At 36.3% G+C, this 26,326-nt stretch overlaps 3 protein-coding genes across 4 annotated transcripts in view; 2 read left to right on the top strand and 1 right to left on the bottom strand.

Annotated features, from left to right (window-relative positions):
* si:dkeyp-50d11.2 overlaps positions 1-26,326 on the top strand; it is a 195,899-nt gene that overhangs the window by 134,888 nt on the left and 34,685 nt on the right. The window lies entirely within an intron of this gene.
* rbm14a (RNA binding motif protein 14a) lies at positions 2,909-11,389 on the bottom strand. 2 transcript variants are annotated; one of them, NM_001115144.1, is given in 4 exon segments: positions 2,909-4,913; positions 6,804-7,584; positions 10,233-10,596; positions 11,332-11,389. In NM_001115144.1, coding segments are annotated over 3 exon segments (1,416 nt in total). In that variant the 5' UTR covers positions 10,582-10,596; positions 11,332-11,389; the 3' UTR covers positions 2,909-4,627.
* Positions 12,392-25,976, top strand: rin1a (Ras and Rab interactor 1a). The gene is made up of 11 exons (XM_692060.7): positions 12,392-12,608; positions 18,998-19,229; positions 19,321-19,435; positions 21,428-21,500; positions 21,585-21,676; positions 21,884-22,434; positions 22,563-23,058; positions 23,161-23,469; positions 24,363-24,494; positions 24,612-24,778; positions 24,875-25,976. Exons 2-11 carry the CDS (start codon positions 19,044-19,046, stop codon positions 25,187-25,189), a joined length of 2,436 nt encoding a protein of 811 aa, XP_697152.2. The 5' UTR covers positions 12,392-12,608; positions 18,998-19,043; the 3' UTR covers positions 25,190-25,976.

Below are 26,326 nucleotides of genomic sequence, written 5' to 3'. Positions count from 1 at the left end.
TTAAAAGAACAGTTCATCCAAAAAGTTAAATTCTGCCAGCAATAATTCAAACACTTTACAGAATTTTTTTCTCCTGTTGAACACAAAGGATATTTTGAAGAATGTTAAGAAATGGTGGCCACTAGCTTTTTTTGATCTTCCTATTTTATGAGCATTTTGCAAAAAACGCTTAAAGAAAACTCTAGAACCGGTGTCAAATTCAGTTCGTGGATAGTTTAGTTGCAACCCTGCTTCAACACACTTACCTGTAGGTTTCAAGCAAGACTGAATGACTCAATTAGTTTGATCAGGTGTTTAATTAGTGTTGCAACTAAACTGAGCAGAGCTTCAGCAATCCAGGAACTGGCTTTGACACCTGTGCCCTAGATGCACAAAAATCATGAAAATGTGCATAAATGCATGCACACAACAGATAAACATTTTATCTGAACCACTGGAATGTAGCCAGACTTCCTGATGAAATTGGTGGTTCTTTTTTTTTTTCTCAAAAAGTGAACCTTTTTTGCAATTACACGCCTCGTTTTTTATTTAACTGCTTAAATTTAAGTATTTAAATTTAAGCAGTTAAATAAAAAACGAGGCGTGTAATTGCAAAAAAGGTTCAAATTAGCTTGTCGGGATGGTAATCATAAGCACACTTTCTGACTATTTTAGCCAAAATAGTATTCAAATCTATTTTAATATGGTACGCTTTTGATGCTTCACATCTTTTTGGGCTTTTTTTTGTCACTGAGGGCTGGGTTTTTCGAACCATCCAAACCCTCCCCCGGCTACAGGCCTGGAATGGTTTGGCATTACCTCTGAAGTGGCTGCACTCGCAAAGAGTGGTCTTGCACCTCCAAAAGATATCTGTGGGTTAGGCATAGGACGATAACTGGTTTTTAAGGTTTACCAGTTTGGAAAAAGTCAACGTTTTAATACCATCAACGTTTTGTTATACCGTTGCTAAAGTATATGTAAGTTTTTTTATTACTAGTTTATTTAGTTTTTCAGGGCTACAGTATCTCCAGCAGAAAATAAACCTCTACATAAAAACTACTGATCCAAAATATTTGAAATGTTCCTGAAAATAAAATATATTCTGTTGAAGGTGGGAAAAAAAATTGCTGTTTTTAACCCAGACATTTTATAAAAACTTATTTTGGAGCAGTAATCGCAATACCGTGGAACAGTGATGTTTTTATCCAAGGTTATCATACTGCCAGAATCTTATATGGCCTATGCCTACTGTGGGTTTTGTTGCGTTTCCTCTTCATCCTCTGAGGTGCAAGTAATTATATAAAGAGAAAAAGGCTCAACTGCAGTAAATTTCAGTTGTCTTTTTTTATATACATGGCAGCAGAAGCAATGATTTTGTTCTCTTTGACTCATTGAATGCCAACAATGCTCAATCTAATTTACATCTTTGGATGGAAACATGGCTATGAAACATGACTTCCATATTCTTTGTTTTTTTCCAACAAAGGAAGTCAAAAGCTAAGGGTTCCCTTAGCTTTTTAGTTTTAGCTATTTAGTTTTTCTAAATGTCTTTTCTCAGGCTTTGAACATGGGTGAGTAAATTTTTATTTTTGGATGAACTATATCTTTAAAAGAATGCACAAACGTAATAAGAAAAAATCTGGAACTTACAGATAGTGACTGAGTAGGCTTACATTAAACAAGAGTTTTCAGACATTCAGCAAAAATGTACACATTTACACTGTCGCTACTATTAACTGATCAAATAATTTGTCAGCAAAACATTCAAAAGCATGCTCAATCTTTACCCTAAAAGAGACACAGGGAAAAATTCCTTGTCTACTCAATTTGGCAGAAAAACAGATGGTTTTCTTCTTAAATAAAACAATTTGTACTAACATGTGAACTTAAAGTGTTGCAGTAGATCTATGTGACTGAAATGGTGGTAGGCTTAAAAAGTTGAGGTGGATGTGAGCTGCACGCATTGGTTACTCACCTACAAGATCATTGCCCTACAGCTCTGCACCCTTCTTAAGAACTCAAACACAGTTGGATCGCCTCATCTCGCCAACTGGAAGTGCTTCAAAAAGACTAAATGCCAGAGAACAAGCCAAGGCAAATGTCAGCCATTCTACCCTCTTAATTGCTTGAGAAAACACTTGGAAATGTATTTCCAGTTCATCTTGAAAGCATACAGTGAGAAATCTAAGCACTAAAACTTAATAGTATACCATAAATAACCCAATGTGTATTGGTTTATTTTACCCAACAAGTTTTAGATACCAAAACCATTGGAGCATTCCATTTCATGAGCAAAAAAAATCCCCCTCAATAGGCACTGATCCAACCACACAGAATGAATAGCCATCCTAAATGTGTTGACTGTACTGCTAGCATTAAGAGATGTGTGGGCCTGATCTGAGCTTCTCAAATAGGGAAGTGTATAATCGAGGTGCAGGCGTGGTTGGGGGCAAATGGCTTTACCTTAGTGGGGAGCACGTCCGAGGCATTGTGGGGCGCTAATTGTCTTCCCCCGTCATGCTCAACTTGGCGTCCTGAGGCCCGGGAACCATTTTAGCTGTAGTTAGCGAAAAGGGAAAATGTGGCTGGAACAGCAGTAATAATAACAAGACACATGCACTATTTATAATACAAAACAGATGTCATTTACAGTGTAGAATAATTTGTGTGGAGCCCCGGTGTGCTGCAAAAAGCTACACCGCCACCGCCTTTCCATCTCCACTGTATCAAATTGAAAACATTACAGTAAATGTTTGCCTGTGAGCTTTAGGTTAACAAATGAAGTCGAATGAGACCACGGGTCAAATGTACTAAGTGAGATGTGTGAGTGTGTGTGTGTTCCCCACCATATTTCTTTGGAATGAAAGACTGAAGACTGCCTGAGGGGCATTCTAGGAAAAGAGGACATACATAACATGATTAAACAAACCATTTTCTTTACCTTCTAAAATAAATCATTAAGCACTCATGGGTTATCCGAAGGGAAGCTACTCAACCGTCACAACATCTGCATTTGTAATTTAAGCAAAGCAACATCCCTCACAGATGGTGAGACTGTTTTTGGGTAGATTCCCTTCATAAAACATTAAAACATCTGGCACTAGTTACATGGACTTTTAACCTGGATGAATTATTCACACACTCTTTGAGATTATAATGTCATAACATGAATGTTTAATTGAATTGCCTAAAATGCTCATGAACTGGGACAACACATTTGTTTTTTTTTTAAGAACAAAAATACAATTTTATGAAGCACTTCACGGTTTTTCACTCTTGGAATTAACTAACTACACTTCAGGTTTTACATTCCCCATCCCTAAATAACTAAGCTTGACCACCCCATAGCCCAAGAAATCATTTCACATTACTCTAAAGGATAAAGATGACTGTAAATGTGAACAAAATAAATGGTCAGGGCAACATAATAGTAACTGCATGGGGCTGATTTTGAAATAAACAAAAAAAAATAACGGAAAGAAAAATACTTTCTTCTTTAAGGTCATTCGTGGGGTGACCGCCCATACCTGTGTAAGTCAATAGCCCCAAGTATTCTGTCCATGTAAGAGAGGGATGCAAGGCCAGAGATGGCAGTCGTTTGCTCTTTAGATCCTGCAAAACATGCATAACTGCTACTGGCATACTATAGAACCAGTTCTGTTTGCTATTTAGCAAGAACGACATCTCAAACTCATTCAGAGTCAATAAAGGTATGTGAATGTAAAACACTTCGATAACTAATATGTCTACTGGGTGGCAAACAAGTGTGTCCCTTTTGCAATTAACCTATTCTTACCCTCTACTCCTCTGCAGCAGGCAATTTTAACAGTTTTACTGGGCAGGCGTATCCATCTGCACTAGTGAGGCAGTGGTTAGAAAATTTAAGTACAGGTTTGTGGATTTGGCTGGTACAGATTTACCTAAATGTGCCCAAATATCCCCTTTACCCTATCAAGACTTCACAAAATAGGTCTAAGGTGTATGTGATTGTTCATGTGAACGCTCTTGTGAATGCTAAGGGATCAGCCGAACTATTGACAATGTGTTTTCACTCACTCTCACACACACACTTCACACAGGTCCTCTGTACATTCGATCTAAACTAAGCTGTCTTTTTAGTCACTATGAAACGTTAGTCGAAGCCGAATTTAATATACTCATGACAATTTGGATTTATGAGGTTTGTTCCTTTGCTGAAGCATGAATTTAATAAAACTGTACCTGATCTGAAGTACTTAATTTTACAAAAGTCTGTACACAAAAAAAAGGTTTATTTTCACAAGGCACAGTCATTTGACTTCGAAGAAAGCTTGACCCAACACGATGGTCAAAAATGTGTCTGATCTATAAAACATGACAGCTGATAATAATTCTGAGCACTCTGTGGAGAAAAAACAACAACATTTAAACAGAGGGGCTCAGAATCACTTTCATGGCCTTATAAACTTCTACATTCTGTACACAATGGCATATCTGACATTACGAGGGGATAAGATAACTGTGTAACTGCGATATCCAGGTTTTATGTAGCAATAATAATTCTATTTATCCCTTTCCTCCTCCTTTTGTCACGTAGGACCAAAAACTAGCGCACGCACACATTTTCACAAGCACACACGCGTGCACGCACTCATGTGAGGTGTTGGGGCTATCGATATGGGGACTCTGATGTGTGTTGGTGAGGGTAATCAGGGCGGCGTAGGAGGGGCTCCTTGTGTGTTGGAGTTGGCTCATACACTCTTGGTGGAATGCTGGTGCCGGGGGCCATCATCTGTTGCACATCCATCGGGCCTGGAGGCATCATGGGCATCGGAGCAGGCGGTGGAGGCGGAGGGGGTGGATAGTTGTACTGGTATTGATGATACTGATGATACTGCTGGTACTGTTGGTATTGTTGGTACTGCTGGTACTGTTGGTAGTACTCAGCATAGCACCTGGTTTGAAGAAGGAAATGTTATTACAATTTTACCAACACACATTTTAAATAACTTGAAATAAATTCATAAAATTAACCGCATTAATAAGAGTTTAGTAAATAAGAACAAAGGTGTGAATGACAAACAGTACAAATATACACAGGGGAAAATAAAACAGGTCATACATTTAACAGGTCAGATGTAATATAGTAACAACCAATCACATGAATAAAAAATATATGTTGTTCATTATTAGAGTTAATAGCGAAAAATGCTATTTTTTATGTTATCGTCCGATATTAAAATTAGGCCTGATCTTTAAGCAGATAAATTACATAATCTCGAGAGCATCTTGTGGGAGTGCGGTAATAAAAGTGTCAAAGGACTAACAACTGTACATTACTGTAACACGCTTCATTCAAAAACATTTGAGCTGGTTTGAGTTCTTAGTTCATTCATTTTCGTTGTCATTTTATTTAGAATATATTTAACTTGTTTGTTAATTAAATACCATTTTTCATTAGCCTTTTTAATAAACAGTCAAGTTGCTTGTTAATTTGCTATGCAAAGAAAAGGAAATCATTATTTTTGGCATGTTGATTTATGTGAAATTGAAAATGGTCACACTTTACAATAAGGTTAATTAGTTAATGTTAATTAATGCATTTACTAACATGAACAAACAATGAACAATACATCTACTACTGTATTTGTTCATGTTAGTTAACGTTAGTTAATGAAAATACAGCTGTTCATTGTTAGTTCATGTTAACTCATGGTGCATTAACTAATGTTAACAAGCATGGACATGGATGTTATTAATGCATTAGTAAATGTTCAATTATGATTAATAAATGCTGTACATGTGTTGTTCATGATTAGTTCATGTTAGTAAATGTATTAACTAATGAACCTTATTGTAAAGTGTTACCTTGAGAATACAGGTCTATTTAATCACCTTGCTTATATTACAGCTTCTTTTTTTTTTGCTTTGAGTAGGCTATTTTAAGATTAGTTAAAACTTTTATTAAGTTTTTAAAATAAAATCAGTTGTTCACTGTACAAAAATAATCAATTAAATATTTATCGGCCAATAAGTTAGTTATCGACTTCCAAATCTAAAGAGTTATCGGTATCGATCCAAAAATCCATATCGGTGCATCCCTAAGCATTATTATTAAAACTTTAGTCAAAATCGGGGAGTGATTTCCAACTTTTTTTTTTTTTGTTTGTTTAACATTAAAGAAATAGTTCATTCAAAAATTAAAATGTTCCCACAATTTACTTTAATTATAATGACAATCAGTAATATTTACTAATATACTGGCCCTTCTCATCTTTGTAAACTAGTTGTGCTAAAAAGCACATAATTCTATCACGTCACTCCAGTGGATTAATAAATGCCTTCTGAAGTAAAGCAGATGTTTTGTCTTATTTTTACTTAAAACAAAGTGAATGTACTTCCATCTAAACCAATAAAATAGAACATTATGTATGCTAGCACTAATAAATTGTATTATTTTTTTAAAATCTCTTCATTTGTTTTTATATATTGAAGAAACCAACAGTGTAAGTGCCTGTGTACATTTAGATTCCACAATACTTTTTCTATATACATCTGATGTAATAGAAATTACTTATGTAACACTATTTTGATGCTCCATTTGAGTATTAGTAGACTGTTTGCCAAATATCTATTGATACTGCTCCTTCAACAGACATTTAACTGACAATAAGAAACTTTACAAGTACATGTCAACTTGCACTAACCCTAACCCAAGCCCTAACTTAACTGTCCAACTATAATCTAATGAGAATTAGTTGGCATGTAGATGCAATGTAACTTAAATTCAACAAACAGACCATCAAAATAAAGTGTGACCATTATTTAAAACAAGAGTCTTTTACCTTGCAATTGGGTCTCCATTTTTAACTGGAGGTAGCTCTGGACCTCCGGGTGGTGTTGGAAGCAGGGCTCGTCGTTTAGGTCGTGCCTGGGAGAATTGCTGAGGAGATGGATCAGGCAGTAATGGGGCTGTGCGCCGTATTGGACTTCTGTCTCGATCCGATTTGGTCACTGCCTGCTGTTCAGCCAGCACTTGTTGTCCCTGCTCAAAGAATCGGGCCCGGGCAGCTTCAAAGAGGGTGTGAGGGTCAGGCTCTGTTCCATAAGCGACGCCTGGTGGAGCCTCTGCTTCAGTCGGGTAGCCTTCAGCAGTCTGACTGGTTGAGCCAATCACCTGGTCTGCGACAGAACTATAGACTTGACTCGCCAGCGCACCATACACCATGGAGCTCACAGGTTTGCCATCAACCCTGGAAGTGGTCAAGTCTTTCAGAGCTGCAAACGTCGGGTCACTGCTTGCAGTGTTGTAGAAAGAGTTGTGGACACTCTGCTGCACCTGAAGGGGAAGCCCGGCAGCGGCAGCAGCTGCTGCTGCTAAAACAGCAGCTTGACTCTGGTGGTGCTCCATTGGTGGCCTATTGATCGGGCATTCACCTGCAAAGTGACCATGTGCACCACAGCTGGCACAAGGAACCTTGTTTGTGGACTGCTGTACCTTTGAGAGCTCAACTGCAAGCGGACGTCCCATAAACGTGGTCCCGTGTAGACCCTCAATGGCTTGTTCTGCGTCCTCTTTGTGCTCCATGTACACAAAGGCGTAGCCTGTTAGAGACGAGGGCTTTGCTGCAAAAGAATAAGTCAGAACGTCATTGAAAACCAAGATTTTTGAACAGATAAATAATATATTGAAGTAAAATCATCATTATTCTATGTTGCAAATGTTCACTAACGCAGGCTGTAATAAATTAAATAGAAATATTTGGGCTTTCAGTACAAGTAACAAGTGTTTAAATATAGAGTCTAAACTTGTAAAAATGCAATATGTCAAAACGTAGCATGGATTTTTAAAAATGTTTTACTCTCTGACATAATGATAGCAATTTTTGACTGGTCAGATTTTTTCTGGTCAGATTTTTTGAAGAATTTGATATATCACAAATTTTAGAAAATGTAGGATCCAGTCTTTTTTTCTAAAACACAACAAAAGACTAATAGTAGGGCTGCTCGATTTTGGGGAAAATCATAATCACGATTATTTAAAATGATTACTGTTGAAGTGAAAATTATTAGCGCTCCTGAGAATTAGTTTTTTTTTATAAATACTTCCCAAATGATGTTTAACAGAGCAAGGAATTTTAACAGTATTTCCTATAATATTTTTTTCTTCTAGGCTTAAATGTTTTATTTTAGCTAGAATAAAAGCAGGTTTAAATATTTTGAAACCCATTTTAAGGTCAATATTATTAACCCCCTTAAGCAATATATTTTTTGATTGTCTGCAGAAGAAACTACTGTTATACAATGAACTGCTTAATTACCCTTATTAAGCCTTTGAATGTCACTTTAATCTGAATGCTCGTATTTAGAAAAATATCTAGAAAAATAAAATGCACTGTCATCATAGCAAAGATAAAAAAAAAATCAGTAATCAGAAATGATATATCAAAACTATTATGTTCAGAAATATGAAGTTAATTTTTTTTTATTTCCATTAAACAGAAATTGGGCAGGAAAAGGGTTGCTAATATTCAGGAGGGCTAATAATTCTGACTTCAACTGTATATATACAGTTATTTACCACCCTGCAAAGGAAAGAGAAATAAATACAATAGAATAAAAATATGAAACAAACTGTGCTTTAAGCATCTTCACTGTAAGAATAAAACTTCAGCTACAAAAATCGTTCAGTCAAGAGCAGAAAAGGATTTTCTCGTTTTGTTTAATGATAAAAACAACATCGCGCGTTGTCACTTTAATGGTGTTTCACTTTCACTTTAAACTCGTTTGTTTATTACACAAATGAGGGTTATTATGACTAATCACTAAACACCGCATTTTGAAACCTATTTGACTATTAAAGCGCTCACATTAAGATTACTTTTGATGTCTGCGCCTCGTCCGTTTCGCGAGGTGTGCGATGCAGCGCCAGGCGCGTGTATAATTCCAGCTTCAGTGTGCGAATGAGACCGAATGCTGACCTGCCGCATGCCGCACACACATAAACATGCGGTCTTTCGCGCTTTTTAGGAGCAACAGATGTGTACAGCTGGAAAGGGGGCGGTATATGATGCAATAATCGTTTATCTTGATTAATGCTTTTTCATAATCGCTTGAAGCCAAAATCAAAATCGGATTTTCGATAAATTTAACAGCCCTAACTAATAGTGTTTAATTCCTGAAGATTTTTAAGTTTGTTTTTTTCTCTTTACATCCACTGCTGTGTCTTTTTTGTAGGTCACACATGTCTTGTATGTCAACATTTTCCCTCGTTTCATGCTTTATTTTACAATTTGTACCGATTATTGTTTACTGTTGCTTAAATTTTTTGTCTGCAAAAACTATAATAAAAATATATTCAAAATTTAAATTAAATTGTGTTAATATATAAATTAAAATTTGACAAAAAATAATTTGTATTATATTATTAAACATTCATATTATAATATTATTGCATTATATGTCTTCATTCATTCCTTTTCCTGTGTCTTATACAGTTTAATAAATTTATAATAAATCACAAAAATGTACTCTATGCTCATATTCAATAATGAAATAAAAGGATTTGGTTTTAGAAATGTAGTTCTTGTTAAAGACCAAAATTATGTTTGACGTTTTTTCCATAACCATTTAGCCCTAAAACTTTAACCTTCAGTAAAAAGTGACACTCTGGCTCTTTTGATATCCCCCAAAGAACCAAATAAATAATATAACTGGTAAAGAATGTTGAAACCTGCTGTTTTTAGTGCATATAAAGCAGAAAAACAAAATATTGCTATGGCACTTTTCACAAGAATTTAAGCCCTATGATTTTCTGTAATGCAAAATACACTTAGACCTCTGAAAGTCAAAAAATTTGACAAATTTTGATGCATAAATCAAAATTAGTGTGGCACAGCACATCTAATCAAATCGCAATATCACATCATGTACACACCGAATCTAAGGAACATCTTCAAGACAATCCATGAGATATATTTGTTCATTTAACTTTAAGAAAACGCAGCAAATGTATTGATTTTATAGAATATAATGCATTTCTCTAAAATCTCATTTAAACTTTAAAAACAATATAGTGAAGAAACAATTATGTAATCCTTATTTTAAAGTAATAGTTATTGCAAATGCTATTTAATAAAAATGAAATAAAAATATAAAAAAAACTATTTTTACAATTAAACAGTCCTAAAATAAAGAATAAAGGACCTAATCTTTTAAAGTAAATTAGATTTCATGGGGCCCTACAATACAAGCAGTGGATTAACTGTACTTACTCTTTACTTTGTCACAATCAAGAACTTTGCCGTAAGGTGAGAAGAGATCATACAGGTCTTCGACGGAACAGGAAGCGCACAGGTTCCCAACAAATACTTTGGTGGAATTGAGGGGCCTCCCTTTGGACTCTTCAACTACGAGGCTCCGGCCGCGGTACTCTCGACCATTCAGATCACGGATGGCACTGTCAGCTGCCCCTTCTCCCTGCAGATGGACAAAGGCAAACTGCCTGAGTACAGTTATGTGCACCACTTCTCCAAAAGGGGCAAAAAGCGCTATTAGGTCATCTTGTGTGGTTTCCAAATCCAGATTCCCCACAAAGAGCTTCACTGCGCTGCTGTCGTCCATTGCACCCCAGAATACCTAGAAATAGGGGAACAAGCCTTATTTCTTACTTTTGGCGGCAAGACCTAATTTATTCTAAAACTAAACGGGGCTGATTTTAAGGCGAGCGTATGAACGTGAATTTATGACTGTGGACGTTTTTTAAATCACTGTGATGCTTTTCCGCTTTTTTATGTAAACATACGCCAAAGACTGACGCGTTGTATCGTCCTGCACATGGTGTTTTTTTTAAACGAGGCAGTCAATATAAGTAATTTACTTAACAAAATCGTCTTTATAAGTCGTTTTTTTTAATCAGCAAGCGCAAAATCACCTCAACTGGTTATAAAACTGAAGCTCATTGTATCCCGCCAGATGCGGGGACGCGCTAATAATCTGCGCCGCGCCGTCGCTTCTAGAAAGCGCTGAGCTCACCGAGTTTGGCTGACGACAACTGGCGGTGATTTATACGCGTACTGTAAGCCAGCTCACTTTAAGCATCTTCATCGATATATTTGCACCTGTCAAGCCCAAAAGATTAACTATTTTTGTTAATGGAAGCACTGAAATGGCGTAATTAGCACGCGAGCAGTTAGCTAGCCACGCGCTAGTTTGTTAGCACCCATGAACAAGGCGATACAAATTCGACGGCCGACCCCACTCACTGTTAAATCAATTCTTGATAGGGGAAAACATATTCGACCAAAAGTTATCGAGCTGATTCGAGGCACTCGAACATCAAATAATACAAAATTGTTTTGTCTACGTTCTTACCTAACACAGTGGAGAGACTTCATATCCGTTTCCCGACTGTTTGCTTAACGGTGTTCTTGGCGTTTGGTCCGTGTGAGTACAAATAATAGGTCAAAGGATCCGGACGTTGTTATTATTATCAAAGAGCTTAGAATATGCTATTTGTTATTATAAATCATACTTCACATAGAACTTTAACACTCTCTCTCTCACACACAAAACAATGTAAAGCAAAACTTTATCAATTTTACATAATATAATAATTATTATATGATATATGCATTATAACGCATTTGTGTGGAGTCAAAGAGCATAGAATCAATGATAAGCTCGTTGGTGGAGTTTGCATGTTCTCCCCTTGTTTGCGTGAGTTTCCTCCGGGTGCTCCGGTTTTCCCCACAAGTCCAAAAAAACATGTGGTGTAGGTGAATATATCTATGGTACAGGTGAATTGACTAAGCTAAATTGTCCGTAGAGTATGAGTGTGAATGCGTATGGATGTTTCCCAGTGATGATGAATAATTGCAATAAAACACTAATGTATATGTACTATTTTTATATTTATTGTTGTTGTTTTGCCTCATGCGGCAGGACCATTAGATAAACATTTATTTCATAAACCCAACAAAAACGATTAATCTCTTTGTTGTGACAGAATATAAATTCCACCAAGCATTGATTGGCCAACTTTTCAAAAGGTTAAACCTGCATCGTGCCATAAATATAAACATGTCTGAAATTAATTCACCTTTTCATGCACAAATGCCCCAACTGAGGAAATGTCATCAGTAATTTACAGAATAAAAATGATTTATTTAAAAACACAATTATGAATCATAAAAGACTGATCTATTTATTATGCGGATTACATACATTATACCATATTTATGATTTAACAATAACAAAAGTACAAGTTGTAATACACGTTTATAAAAACACAAACAATTATTACAATTTCCTTAGTAAATCCATATTATATTAAAAACGTAAACTGTTATTACCTAACCTCACAACAACGCATGCGCGTGCCCAGGTATTGGGCGACCTGTCACATACAGGAACGGTCTGCTGGAAAACACGTGTAGGAAGACGAAATATGGACAGTGTGAATCACTGTACGCTTCCTTCAAACCGTGTGCAAAGGGGAATAACAAGCAACGTTCCATACTAATTATATATTCCTGGACTTTCCACACTTCTAAAAGAGATTCAGAAGATTGAATGGATATGACACTTTGGGAAAAATCACTAAGTCGTCTAATTTGTTCATTTTGAAAAAAGAAAAGCCATCGGCAGAGGTAAGTGTCTTTTCTTCTCTAGTCGATTTGTGAGTATCATGGGTTTTGTTATGACGAATGTTTTAGTGCCATGTGGCATTTACAGGAAAGTAAAATATTAACCCTTTTGTACGAGGGAACTGAAAGTAGGAAGCGTGGGAAAGTTCACTCACAAAGGAGTTAGATGAGAGTTAATTAATTTTTTAAATACCAAACTAAATGTACGATGACGTTAATGACGACAGATTCTATTTAAATCTATTGTAGATTATATTGAATGCATTTTTTACAATAGTAAATTAGTACTGTTATAATAGTAGGTTGAAATTATGTTGAATTTATGTTGTAATTATGCATTTCAACATATTGCCTTGTCTCATTCCAGATTGAAACACACAAACACACACACACACACACACACACACACACACACACACACACACACACACACACACACACACATATATATATATATATATATATATATATATATATACACACACACACACACACACACACACACACACACACACACACACACATATATATATATATATATATATATATATATATATATATATATATATATATATACATACAGTGCTCAGCTTAAATAAGTACACCCCTCACAAATCTATTTTTTAAATTCATATTTAATAGGAAGCTATACAATATTATATTTGTGCATATACATTAGATTATCCAGTACTAAAGCCAAATCTGGAGCTTATCTAACAAAATAACTTACGATAATGATCCAAAACTAGTACAGCCAAATTGACATATTATAGAAAAATATTAAATACAAATTTTAAAAAGAGGAAAAGTCAAGAGGAGCACAAAAATGGACAAATTTTGTTGAACATTTTTTAGGTTGTAAATGCTTTTTCAATATTTTGCTTAAATTTATTTGTATTATCTTTCCATTTTAAATATGCTCGGTGACTAAAATATTATTTTAATAAATATATCTGTTTAATAAATCTGTTTTGTTTCAATGCACCAAAATGCATAGAATATATTCACAGAGAAATGGATAAACATATTTTATATAGTGTTTATGAGTGTGTATATATGCATGTATGTATGTATGAATGAGTGAGTGAATGACTGCCATAGCTTTAAACACTATAGAGTTTTTCCTTTTTTATTTACTTTTTTAAAGAAAATACATCCACTGTAATTGAGTTTAGCCCTGTAATCCAGATACATCTCCTGAAAATATCTTGCTCAGGCAACAATTAAAAAACCTCAGCTTGCATGACAAAACACAGATAATAGCAGCTCTTTTTCTGTGCATACTTAAAAGCTTTTTCCCACCAGTCTGGACTTGTTCAGCTCATGCCGAGACTCCAAAAGATGCAGCAGTTGTTCTAGAGCTCAGGTGGACAGGACTGCAGACAGTTTAAACCCTCATTCAAGCCCTTATTTACACATTAACTAATATTCACTGTTATAATGGTCAACCATAAGAAAGAATGTCAAATTAAGATGGTGAAATTTGGCATAATCTCTTATTATTGCTTTTACAATAAATATTGTTTTTAAAATTTATTTTTTGAAAAAAGAAAAAAAATTCCACCAAATCAAAACTAATCAAGCAATTTGGTGTCTACATCAATATAAATGTTAGAAGTTAATTTTATATTCATAGAAAGCATATTAAATTCAATTAAAGTAACATTTGTGAAAATAAAAGGTCAAAACTTGAGGAAAATAATGTTTCATCATCATTTAGTATATCATCTATTTACAAAAAAAGGAACATAGCTATTCTAACAACATAAACTATTAAGTAATCACACTACATTTAACTATCATATAGTATAGTATTGTATATTTTTTGCTGAATGGGTAAAACCTAGTGATTTTAATGTAAGGAACACATTTCTGGTGTGCATATTCAGACAAATCAACAGCACTACTTTCAAAACAAATCATTGGAAGTGATGTTCAGTTGAGACAACTCAAAAGTGCAATTGAGTGTAGGACTAAGCTTAAAGGCATAGTTCACCCAACATGAAAATTCTGCAAAATTTTCTTCAAAGGAAGAATGCTGGTTGCTGGCACCAATCAACTTCCATCGTAGGAAAATATTACAACAGAAGTTGATGGGTACCAGCAACCTGCATTCTTCAAAATATATTATATTGTGTTTACCAGAAGAAAGAAACAACATGAGGGAGAATTAATGATGTCATCTTCAATTTTGGATGATCTATCCCTTTAAGTCTTGTCTGTGAATCAGGGCACAGGATAAATATGATGGACAAACATTTTGTATAAAAACATTAGTATGTGTCTTTTTAATCACAATAAAAATGTATGAGCCAAGTTGAGCCCAGTCTGGAGTGTGAAGATTTTTGGAAAAAGTATCTGGCCTTTCCTAAATTTTAACAGTGGAGGCGTGTGTGTCTGTGGGTAGGAATGCCCACGGGAGTATCTAAGCCTCTGTTGCCATAGCAGCCATTGGCTCTTGCCAAAAAGTATTCCATACTAGCCCACACAGAGTCAACCTGCTACCCAACCTCACTCAACTAGTGAACAAGTTACTTTAGGGAGTCAGCTTTAGAGACTAAAGAGTGTCTCTGTTATATAAAACGCATCAATGGAAAGACAAACTTTTCACATAATGCTTTTACTTTCACATGAAATCATAAAGCCTTTCTGTAGCTCAAAAAAGTAGAGTATGGCATTAATAGCGTGGGTTTCAATGGACCACAAAACCAGTCAAATTGCACAGGAAAAAATTGGGCAAAAGCGAAAAATACATTGTGAGTGAAAATTGTTAATTTTTACTTAATACAAAAAAACATTAGAACAAAATATGTTACATGAAGATAATTTCCTGCTTTAAATATACAGACTAAAAATTCACATTTTAATTAGTGATATTCATTGCTTAGCACTTCAGTTTGACAGTTTTAAATGTAATTCTTTAAACTCTCAGATTCCAGAGATCCAAATAGTAGGGCTGGTAATCGAAGTAATGGAAATCGACATTCAGAACTATTAATCAATTTCATTTTTCCAGGTCAATTTTTTCTGTTACTTTGTCTACCGCGTGTGGAGTCACATGACCCTGCTTTATTAAGGCTTGATTTATACTTCTTTTTTAATAATTGTATTTTATTGGATTTTTCAAGAACAACCACAAAGACACACATACATATATAAACACATACACAAACACACACAACACTAGGCACTGTCTCTGACAAATCCCATACAATGAGTCAATGAACAAATAACAATGACATCACAGTTTAGCAAGTGACAACAGAAAATAGAATAAAGTAGTAAAATTAAATAATTAAGTATGTAAAATAAGTAGATTAAGTCTCTGAAGTATCATCAGAGGTTGAGTGGCTGGTTTGCTCATCTAGATAGTTTAGAAATAAACCCCAAACACTAAAAAAATTTTCAATAGAATAAGTCCTCAAAAATCTCAGTCTTTCAATCTGTATTACCGAAGTCATGTCTGCAATCCACATTTGAAATGTAGGAGGTGAAGATGACTTCCAATGTCGAAGCAAAAGCCTTTTGGCCACAATCATACCTAAAGACAAAGACTGCTGGAGGCCATGTGGGAGATGAGAAATGTGTTGTGAATATCCAAAAATAGCAAGTTCTGCATCAGGTGGTAAAGATTTGGCATAAGCTTTAGAGTACCAATCAAATATGTTTGACCAAAATTTATATAACAAAGGGCAGAACCAGAAAGCATGGGAATTGATTTATACTTCTGTGGGCACTTTGCAGTCACATCTGATTTCTGGACAAGTAGGACGATAGACTCGTTCTTGAGCCTTACTTTGCACTACGATGACGATGATTGGAAGCATTTTTTCCTATTTGTTTACAGAAGATGCAAGAAATGCACTGTTTAAGATATTATTTACAGGATATACAAGTTATTTTATTTAGAAGAGATACTGCTTATTTTCTACTTTTAATTTGAAAAACATTTGATTTATTTTGTTTTTAAAAAAGAAAGTTATTTATTTTCACTCTTTTATGAGAAAAGTTTGTTTTAGGCAATGTGTGTTTTAATTTCAGTTGTTCAACGTCATTGTTCAATAAATAGGCATAGATTGTAGATAGTGTGCGTATCCTTCAGTTATTTTAGAATCCAGTAATGCACCCTTCATTCAGAAATCTCTTGTAATATGCGAGCATACTATGGAGTACAAAACCTGTTAGTTAACAAATAATAAATAATAATAATCGTTCATTAACCGTAATCAAGTTAAAATGTTCAATTAATCGAGATATGATTTCACGCCATATCGCCCAGCCCTACCAAATAGTTATATTTCAGTCAAATGTTATCCAACTCTAACAAACCATTAATCAGTATAAAGCTTATTCATTTAGCTTTCATGTGAATGTCTTAGCCTGTAATTTAATTCATGTGTTTTTTCTGCTCAGTACTACAAAACTGCTGAAACCATGTTCAAAATATTCCAAACCATATCTGTCCCACTACTGCAATTTCTGGTGTCTCCAAAGATTAGACCCGATTTACATCTAAACAACTAGAGGTACTTGCCTTTACCTCCTTACTAGCTAGACAACAGATCTAATTTCTTGGAGGTCTACTAAATCACCAGGACCCGGTTTTTCAAAAGGTTTAATCTGGGTAAAATTGATTCGGATTTAGTAATCCTGTATTTGCGATCTGTGATCACGTAATCCAGCTTACTTTTTGAGCCAGTTTTTCAAAGCAACATCGAAATTGAATCAATCTGATCCGGATAGGAACTTCTCAGGATCACTAAATCTGGATAACCAGTGCTCAAACAGGATGGGAAATCACAATGTAGAACTATAGATATGTAAAGAGCAACAAGTAGAATAGCCGGTGCGGGGCCAATATACGTTTATTTTTATTTAAAATGAAAACACACACATTTAAAAAAAACTAAAAACAAGAAAAACCCCACCCCATCCTTTTCCAGCAGTCCATTCATGTGAGACCTACAACACAAACACTGTACGATGAGGATATTAATAACAAGTTTCAAATACAGATGTATTGAATTAAAAAAGACTTAATGTCAAAAACTCCACCATAACTTCAGTCTTCCTCATCTGATGAGGAGAGACCAGCTTGTCTGAGCGTAGCCTTTAGGAGGCGGATCTCAAGTCTGGCCTTGGTTTGCTGCAGTTTGGTCAGAGTCAGTTGTTCTTCTGCCAGACAAAGCTGTGCTTCTGCCCTTTTAGTCTCTCTTTGCAACTGTTGAAATTGATTAAAAAAAAATCAGTCATTGCCATTCTTTGTATTTTTGTTTATTCTGTAATCATTGCATGCATCACTAATAAATACTCTAAAAAGAAAAATATTTTCCATTGTGATGATTATATATCAATTAGTGACAGAATAAAATAGATTATTTTTGGTCAATTTTGACAGCTGTTTGGGGGATTACTTTATGAGGCCAAACACTTTCTAATTTGCTGTAGGCCTATACTGAAAGGCTGAATACGTTAAAGCCTACCTAATCACTGTAGCCTGACGGATGAACAAATACAATTAAAACATTATGAATAAATAGGATATCTTGTAAGACACTGCCTGATCCAAATATAGTATTATTTGATGCGTTTTTAAAAAGTTTTAATTATATTTTGGCCATGAAATCCACACTAAATCCACCCTTCGGATGGGATCAGTTTAATCCAGATTTTTTGGATCAAAGTTATCCGAATCCTACAAGAAAGGTCTGAAAAACCCAAACTAAAGGTTTGATCCGGACCAAAATCAAGATTGGATTACGTGATCTAATCCGATTATATAATCTATTTTTTTTTTTTGAAAAAAACATTTTCAAGATTTGATCCAATCCCTGATCCAAAATCCCTCATAACTCATTTTCATCTGCTTCTAAGATTGTCCACTGATTGATTCCATCTAATTCACTGATATATCCTCCTTCAACCTTTTTTTTTTTTAAATAAATTCTTTGTGAATTTCTGAAAAATGTTACATTTATGTCTGGTTTTGCGATCAATGATCACAAATGCATAAATGTAAACCCATTTAATACAGTAATCAATCTCAAAAGCAGAATCTCAAACTCAGTATATATTATGCTTCTATTGTGTCATCTTTAACAACAACAACACAAGTGCCTTTTTAATGGTCAGCATGAATGCAGAACAAAAACATGTGGTACTAGTCAGACTGTGACGCACTGTTCTCACATGGCTAAAGCAAGGACAAAATCACTGAGGGAGTTTCCCAATGCCATTTAGAAGGACTAAGCAAGCGCATGATTGCATTGAAATAGCCATTCTTGGAAAACTGAATGAGAAAGAGAAAGATATTTAGATGAATGATTTACTGTAAGACAGTGGTCTCAGCCACTAACTTGATGACATCTTCTAAAACTTCCTTTTTTGGCAAGGGACAACCAAACAGAAGAGAAACAGAGATTTAAAGCAGTTGCGAAGATGCAGGAAGACCCAGTGTACGACTATCCTGAAGCTCGGCCTCTAGGGGACAGACGTGCATGTCCACAGAGATCCCTGAGGAGCATCAGTGTACTGGACCGGCTCTTACTGACGCACCCAGTGTGGCTGCAGCTCTCCATTAACTCGGCTACAGCTTTACACATTCTGCGGCGAGAGCCTCCTGGGGTGAGCAGTGCAGTCAGACCACCTTCATCTATGAAATGAGAATGTTACAATCAAGCTTTAACGACTTTTTGGAAACTTTTGTTACTTGCAGACGTTTTTAGTGCGCAGGTCCAGTACATCACAGAAAAAGATGCTCTGCGTCCGGCTGGCAGACGACAGCATGCCTTCCTTTCTCAAACAGGTCTTCATCCGAGAAGAGGACTCAGGTGAGTTTAAAATCTTAATAAGAGTTTTATGGAGAACTCAATTCGGCTGGGTGCAATTTTGGTGTCCAAATAAGATTCATTTGACAAAAGTGACATTATATAGATATAAAGTACAGACTAGGGCTGTGTGATTTGGTGAAAATAATTCATTGCTTTTTTATTTATTTATTTTTTTATATATTGCGATTTTGTAGTCAAGCTTCAGCTTAATCTGTATCATAGCTTCTTACTGCTAAAATGCAGTGAGTGTTAGTTAAAAAAAGGAACTAAAAAAAGGAACTTACTTAAACATTTATATATTTATATTCAGATTTTTTTCAGAAACACTAATTTTTCTCTAGAGCAAGCAGTAAACACAAATAAAACGACCTTACCCCTCTGTAAACAAGTTCAACTCAAATAAGGAAGATAGTGTAGCTTATTATACAAACAAATAATATTAATTCTAAAAGTAGAGAACACTCCGCAAACTAACATGGCTGAAGAACCACTATACGTTGTTTACTTCTGTTTTCATTACTCCACAATCAGTATTATATATAGTTTACTTTCATAGATATTTATATATTTACATTTCATAATTATACTTCAGTCACTTCTGTGTATATATGTGTATGACTTCACTGTGGATGGCAAAGTAAGAATTTCATTGTACAGGGAAACGTGTTTCCTTACTGTGCACATGACAATAAACAATTGAATTGAATTGAAACAACTCTGAAATTGTATTTTGCTGTTACTTGCTACTAGATTGAGTGTCACTGGCAATACTTTCAGCTGACTTTAGCAAGACATTCATCACTCAATTGTGCTCACTCAATTAGCTAGTAAGACTATTACACACAAACGGCATTTGCTCTGGGCAGGGGAAATTAAATAATACTCATCAGTAATTCCAGCGTTATGAATGTGACATTTGCAGTAAAAACTCAAAACATAAATTCAATGAAAAAGTATATATTGACCTTATAATAAAGCAACTGTTTATATTTTCCCAAACTACTAACCATAGAAATATCAATCTGTGAAAATGTTTTGTACTGTAAATGAGGAAAATAAACATGGGTTATGGATGTGACCAAAAAAATCTTTAAGTTTGCAGTATACAACATACTTTGTAGAAATTCTGTGAATTAATCTGCACAACCCCCCAAAAACTTTGCTACTCAGCAGGAAAAGATATGGCTCACTATAGAACAAACATGATTGATTTTATATTTTTGCATTTATGAGGAATAAGCTTCGTTATGGATTGGACACCTCTGTGTTATGACCGATGTGATATTACCATCTGTGTGACTTCGGTAGATAAAATAAAGTTGTTTAAAAACATAGAGACATTTTTGAATATGTCTAAAGTACTGTAAAATACACAAACACAAAAAACAAATGGTTTCGGTATTTTGTTGAAAACTTTTTTCATGGCAAGGTTGACCTGTGCATGAAATTGCTCTAATATTTTTCATAATGCAGCCTTTTGGGATTAGCTAATCGCAACATTTCAAATGGTGATTGTGATTTGATTTCGATTATTCGCACAGCCCTAGTACAGACCTTCTGAAATTATTCATCAACATTTTTTAAATATTGTTCCATCATTATTCAATGTGAACAATGTTTATGCGGAAATTATGCATAATTATTTCGTACTTTTTGTACATATCTTGTACATTAAATAATTAGTCATACTTAATTTTATAACATTTTAATTTATTTAAAAATGGCTTGTTGGCAAATGGGGAAAGCCATCTAATAGGCTGAATGATAGCACAATGCTTTTTTGAGCATTTATGTGTGATCTTTTAATTAATCATCAAATGATTGTTATAAAAATGCAGACAAGATTTTATTTTTTGGTTCATAAACTGTTTTGCTGAGGGACACTTCAGAGGTCAATCTGTAAATCATGGTAAAACTAATCATCATGTACTTGATAACATTTTGTTTTCATTCAGACTTAAGGTAACTAAACTATTTCCCTTTTATCAACAGCCTTCTCTTTGGAAAGTTCAGCTATCAGTTTCCCAGACTTGTGCAGACTCATTGCCTTCTACTGTGTCAGTCGGTATGTAATATTTTACAACAAAAGCACAACACTCCCAAAATATGATATTTCCTTTTACATTATTCTGATATATCTGTATTTTAGGGATGTCCTTCCTTTCACTCTGGAGCTGCCTGAAGCAATAGCCAAAGCTTCCTCACACAAACAGCTGGAGTCAATCTCTCATATGGGTGTGGGTAGGTTATGAAATATTTAATTACTCTAAAATATCCAGCGTTGGGTCACTGTATATTCAATAGCTGATGCAATCATTTTAAAAAGTCAAGGCCTATGACAGATACGATAATGACATACCATAAGAACCAGACATATTTCTGACATGAGTGTTAATAAACATCAGCTAATCCGGTTTCACATGATCTCAATGCTCATCTGTATTCCAGAGTTCTGGAGTTCCCAATTAAATGTAAGAGGTCCTCGTAATGAAGCTCCTGCTGCTGAAAAACTCTTGCTGCCAACTGAAACCCTACAAGACTGCGTAACTCCTGTCAACCCAAACCACACCCCGTTCCAGGAGCTCTGTCCAATTCAAACACGGAGCCCCTGTGAGCTGAATTATGGGGGAGGCAAAGGTTTATGTTTCATCAACCCCCTCTTCTTACAAGACTACCCAGGTCGCAATGCTATGCGCAGACGTCATCATTTTAAAACCAGCATAAAGGTTCGGGTCTCCACTGAACACTCCAGCCCTCTGTCACCACCTGTCGTCCCACCACCTCCACCGCCGTTACTGGCTAAAGCCAAATGCAAAGCAAGATTGAAGATGACCCCACCTGTTGGTGTTCAGGCTGGTCAGGAAGCTAACAAGAACACTGAACAGGAAGCCACGGATTATTTGCAACCAAGTGTAGTGTTACAGAAGAAGACAATGGTCTCACCTACTCTTTCTCCTACTGCTGAAGATGACTATCAGATGCCCAGCTCTCTTCTGAAGGTACTGAGACTTTCCAATTCTGAATAAAGTGGTGCCAACTCTGCTCAACAGCAGGGTTTCATAAACATGGCAAAAAGTAGCGCTAATCCTTTTTTCTGCGTTTACTAATAGTATGCTTGCACTTTTAGGCACCGCCAAAAGTCATGGAGCAGAAAGAACAAGTCTGTGAAGATGAGGAAGAAGGGCTGGTGCTGGAACAGCAACACGCTCCATCTCTCAGTGAACTGGACAGTAGCACTTCACTCAGCAGCCTGGATGAGATGGAGGAGAGTCCAGAGCGTCCTCCGCTTGTTCGAGGCACTAGTAACCCCGTCATGCCGCCTCCAAAAAAGGCTATGTCAGCCCTACGCAAGATGAGCGCTGCTTTCATATCCTTTTTTGCCCCAGAGAAGCGAGTGGCACGGATGGTGGAGGACCTGTCCCGTGATCGCCGCATGGCTTTTGGCGCTCTGGTTCAGGACTTCCTAAGGCAGCAGAGAGAGGCTCTGAAGCCGCATTGCTTGACCTCTGCTGTTCAGCTGCTGCAGGATCTGCGTCTTTTCATCAATCAGGCCAAAGCCTTCCTTCTGGAGTGTGGAGAGCTTGAACCTCCCATTGAGACTCTTCTGACTGAGAATGAGAAAGGTATTTATGCCAAGTATTCACATCCTGAAAACTGAAGCCAAAACATTTTGATTACCTCTAGATGGCGGGCAGTAGTATAACCTTATATTTTCTTGTTTCCAGACCAAGCTCTGGAGAAGGCCATGTTTCGCTGTATTCTAAAGCCTCTCAAGCCTCAGATTGATGCAGCTCTTCTGACTCTGCATAAACAGGATGGTTCCTTCCAGAGAATGATGGACAGCTTGCAAAGAGCCAAAGCCGCCTCACCCCAAAATCTCTTTGGGGTTCAAGCAGGTGTTCCTGATGCCCAAGGCATTGAGAAAATTAAACACAAACTGACTCTAATGCAACGGGCTTACTCACCCATTGACAAAGTGCTGCTGCTTTTGCAGACCTGCAAACTCATTTACAAAGCCATGAAAAATAAATCAGGTGAGGATTTCTTGAAGTGAAGTTTATTGATAAACTTTGAGAGGATCACATGCTGATGATTGACCAGAGCTGGTACCATATTATCACATGATTTACCATAGTTTTCTAACCTCAGATATCTTCATCTTGAAGAATACCCTTAGATTTTTCCTAGGTTATTCCAGGATAGGGTGGCAGGGCAGCTCAGTGGTTAGCATTGTTGCCTCACAGCAAGAATGTCGCTGGTTCCAGTTCCAACAGGGCCAGTTGGTGTTTCAGTGTGGAGTTTATATATTCTCCCCATGCTCGCGTGGGTTTTCTCCCAAAGTCCAAAGACATGCAGTATAAGTGAATTGAATAAACCAAATTGGCACCGTTATGAGCATTTAGTACTAAGCTTTCAATGCACAAACTCTAATAATTAATGAACAGGCCGAAAGAATGAATTTAGGGGAGCTCTTGAGATCTAGCTTGACCTCAGACTCCCCTCGATACGTTTTTAGTGAGGACTCCTTCTCTGACCAAGGCTGGTTGTATTGTACAAAAGCCATCACCGTCACATGCTTGTACCCATTCAAAATACTAATATGTACTTTAAGATACCAATACGGCTCTTTTAGGTAGTAATTGCCACCGTTTAGGTATTAGTATGTATCGTTAAAGTACGAAAAATGTTCCTTTTAAAAGAGTACCGAACCCAGTGACAGCTTTTCTACCCTAATTACTATGTTACAACCTGCTCAGAAATGCAAGAGAGAGAGACAATGCAGACCTAACAACTGAGATGACTCAACAATATAGTTCAAGATATTGGTTCCATGTTGTTTGTTGGCAGATTTATTATACGGGTATGTTCTGTTGATTTATGTGGACCTTTGCCATGATCTAACTCTTATTAATATTCCTAAAAACAGGTCAGGAATTTGGGGCAGATGACTTCCTGCCTGCTCTCTCCTACGCGATGGTGCTGTGCAATATGCCAGAGATCTTGCTGGAAGTGGAGTATATGATGGAGCTGTTGGAAAGCTCTTGGCTTACAGGAGAAGGTAGGGATAAATACTTTTTAGCCTCAAAACCATTAAGACAAACCTATTTTACTATGGTACATTCAGTTGTTCTCTTCCCAAACCAAAAATAACACATTTATTATTTTTCTCTTTAAGGGGGTTACTATCTGACAAGTGTTTATGCCAGTCTGAGTCTGATTCAGAGTCAGCCAGAAGATCTGCCACCCAACGGCCTAACAAACCAGGCCAGAGAGTCTTTGAAAGAATGGAGCCGACGTCGAAGCAACGAAACCACAAATCAGAAAGACAACAGATTGCACCAGGTCAGAAATACTAGTGTTCATCCACATTTAACGGTTTACTGATATTTACAGCAGAACAGCTAACAAAAAGAGATTTGTGTTGTTTTTATGCCACAGAAGTTCGTAAAGGTGCTGTTTCAAGATGGCGACAACAGCGTGGTGAAAACCCTAATGTGGAAGACCGCATTCAATGGTGAGGCTATGGCCCAGCTCTGTGCCGTGAAGTTTGGAGTGGACAAAGCGGAGGAATACAGCCTATATTGCAGGAGAGATGGAGTTTTAACACCTCTTTCGCCTGACATACACATTCAAGACCTGCAGAGCATGGGTGTGAGTGGCGTTCCCCTAATTTACCAGGCGTCCCATCAGGATGAAAGATCCCAGAAGCTGAACAGAGGGGGCGCGGTGGATCTCACAGAGGAGGCTTCATAATGTGGGACTTTCTTTCAGACACCACATGTAGGTCTAAGAAATCCTTTCATACAGCACACAGTTTCCTACTGAAAGGCTGATGAAATCATCATAATAAGCTCATAACAGAGCTCAAAAACAATTGAGCTTTTTTCTTCACTTAATTTATTTCATGTTGATTGCCCCTATTTAAACCTAATATTAAGATGCAGTTTTGTTGATCCCAAGAGTTAATAGAGTCTGAAACATTTTTAGTGCATTAATGTGTTTAAAGAGACACCAATCGATGTTAGGGTTTTGGTTAGTGTTATAGCCTAGTCAGTGGTCAGTGTGCCAACATGTAGCAGAACTGCGTCCAGAGTTGGAATCCTAACTTGTGGACCTTTCCCAATCAATATACTGTCCTTATCATAATAGAAAAAGAAAAGAGACCATACACAAAAGGCTGCTACTCCATATACTGACCTAAATTTGCACATTACTCAACATTTTGTAGAAACATTTCAATTTAAACGGTCATCTGAAATCATATATTCAGTTTTGGGCTAAGGCCCAAACCCAATTCTATTTTTGTACCCCCACCCCTTTAAAATTTACCCTTAAGAAATGGGACAGCAAGAGTTATTAATATGGATTATAGATGGAAAAATTTAGCAGTGTTTTTTTAAGCATGACAGTAAAACATGAATGCGGTTATAATTGTATTAAAACGTGTTTGTTTGTTGTAAAAAATCATAATAATGACAAAAAAAAATACTAATTCGTGGATATCATTACTTCCGGGTGCAGCTATGCTGCCGTTGTGGCTGGTGTATTCTGGAACTTTCTACCCCTTGGTTTTGAGTGTGGTCCTGAAACATTTCCATTCGAAGGGGTATCTGCCCCTTCCCCCTAGCCCTATGCCTTCAAGCTAAAGAAAATTGAGACGAGAATAAGGGGGAAGGGCTAAGGGGTAGAATTGGGATTGGACCTAAATGTCCCATAAAGTGTTTTGAATTGTGTATTTTCAATCAATGTTTAACGTAATCTCAACTGAAAAAAAAAAAAAAAAACAGCCAATAGCATTTTGAGCTTAAGCACAAAGAAGAAGCATCTTGATGGGGGTGGGGCATTTCAGATACTGAAGTATAAGGGGAAAAAAATAATTGACCCATTTAG

This window comes from Danio rerio, chromosome 21 (genome assembly GCF_049306965.1).
Source record: "Danio rerio strain Tuebingen ecotype United States chromosome 21, GRCz12tu, whole genome shotgun sequence".
NCBI classification, from domain to species: Eukaryota; Metazoa; Chordata; class Actinopteri; order Cypriniformes; family Danionidae; genus Danio; species Danio rerio.
The sequence above is the reverse complement of the archived record's forward strand: the minus strand, read 5'-3'. Positions and strand labels throughout refer to the sequence as shown.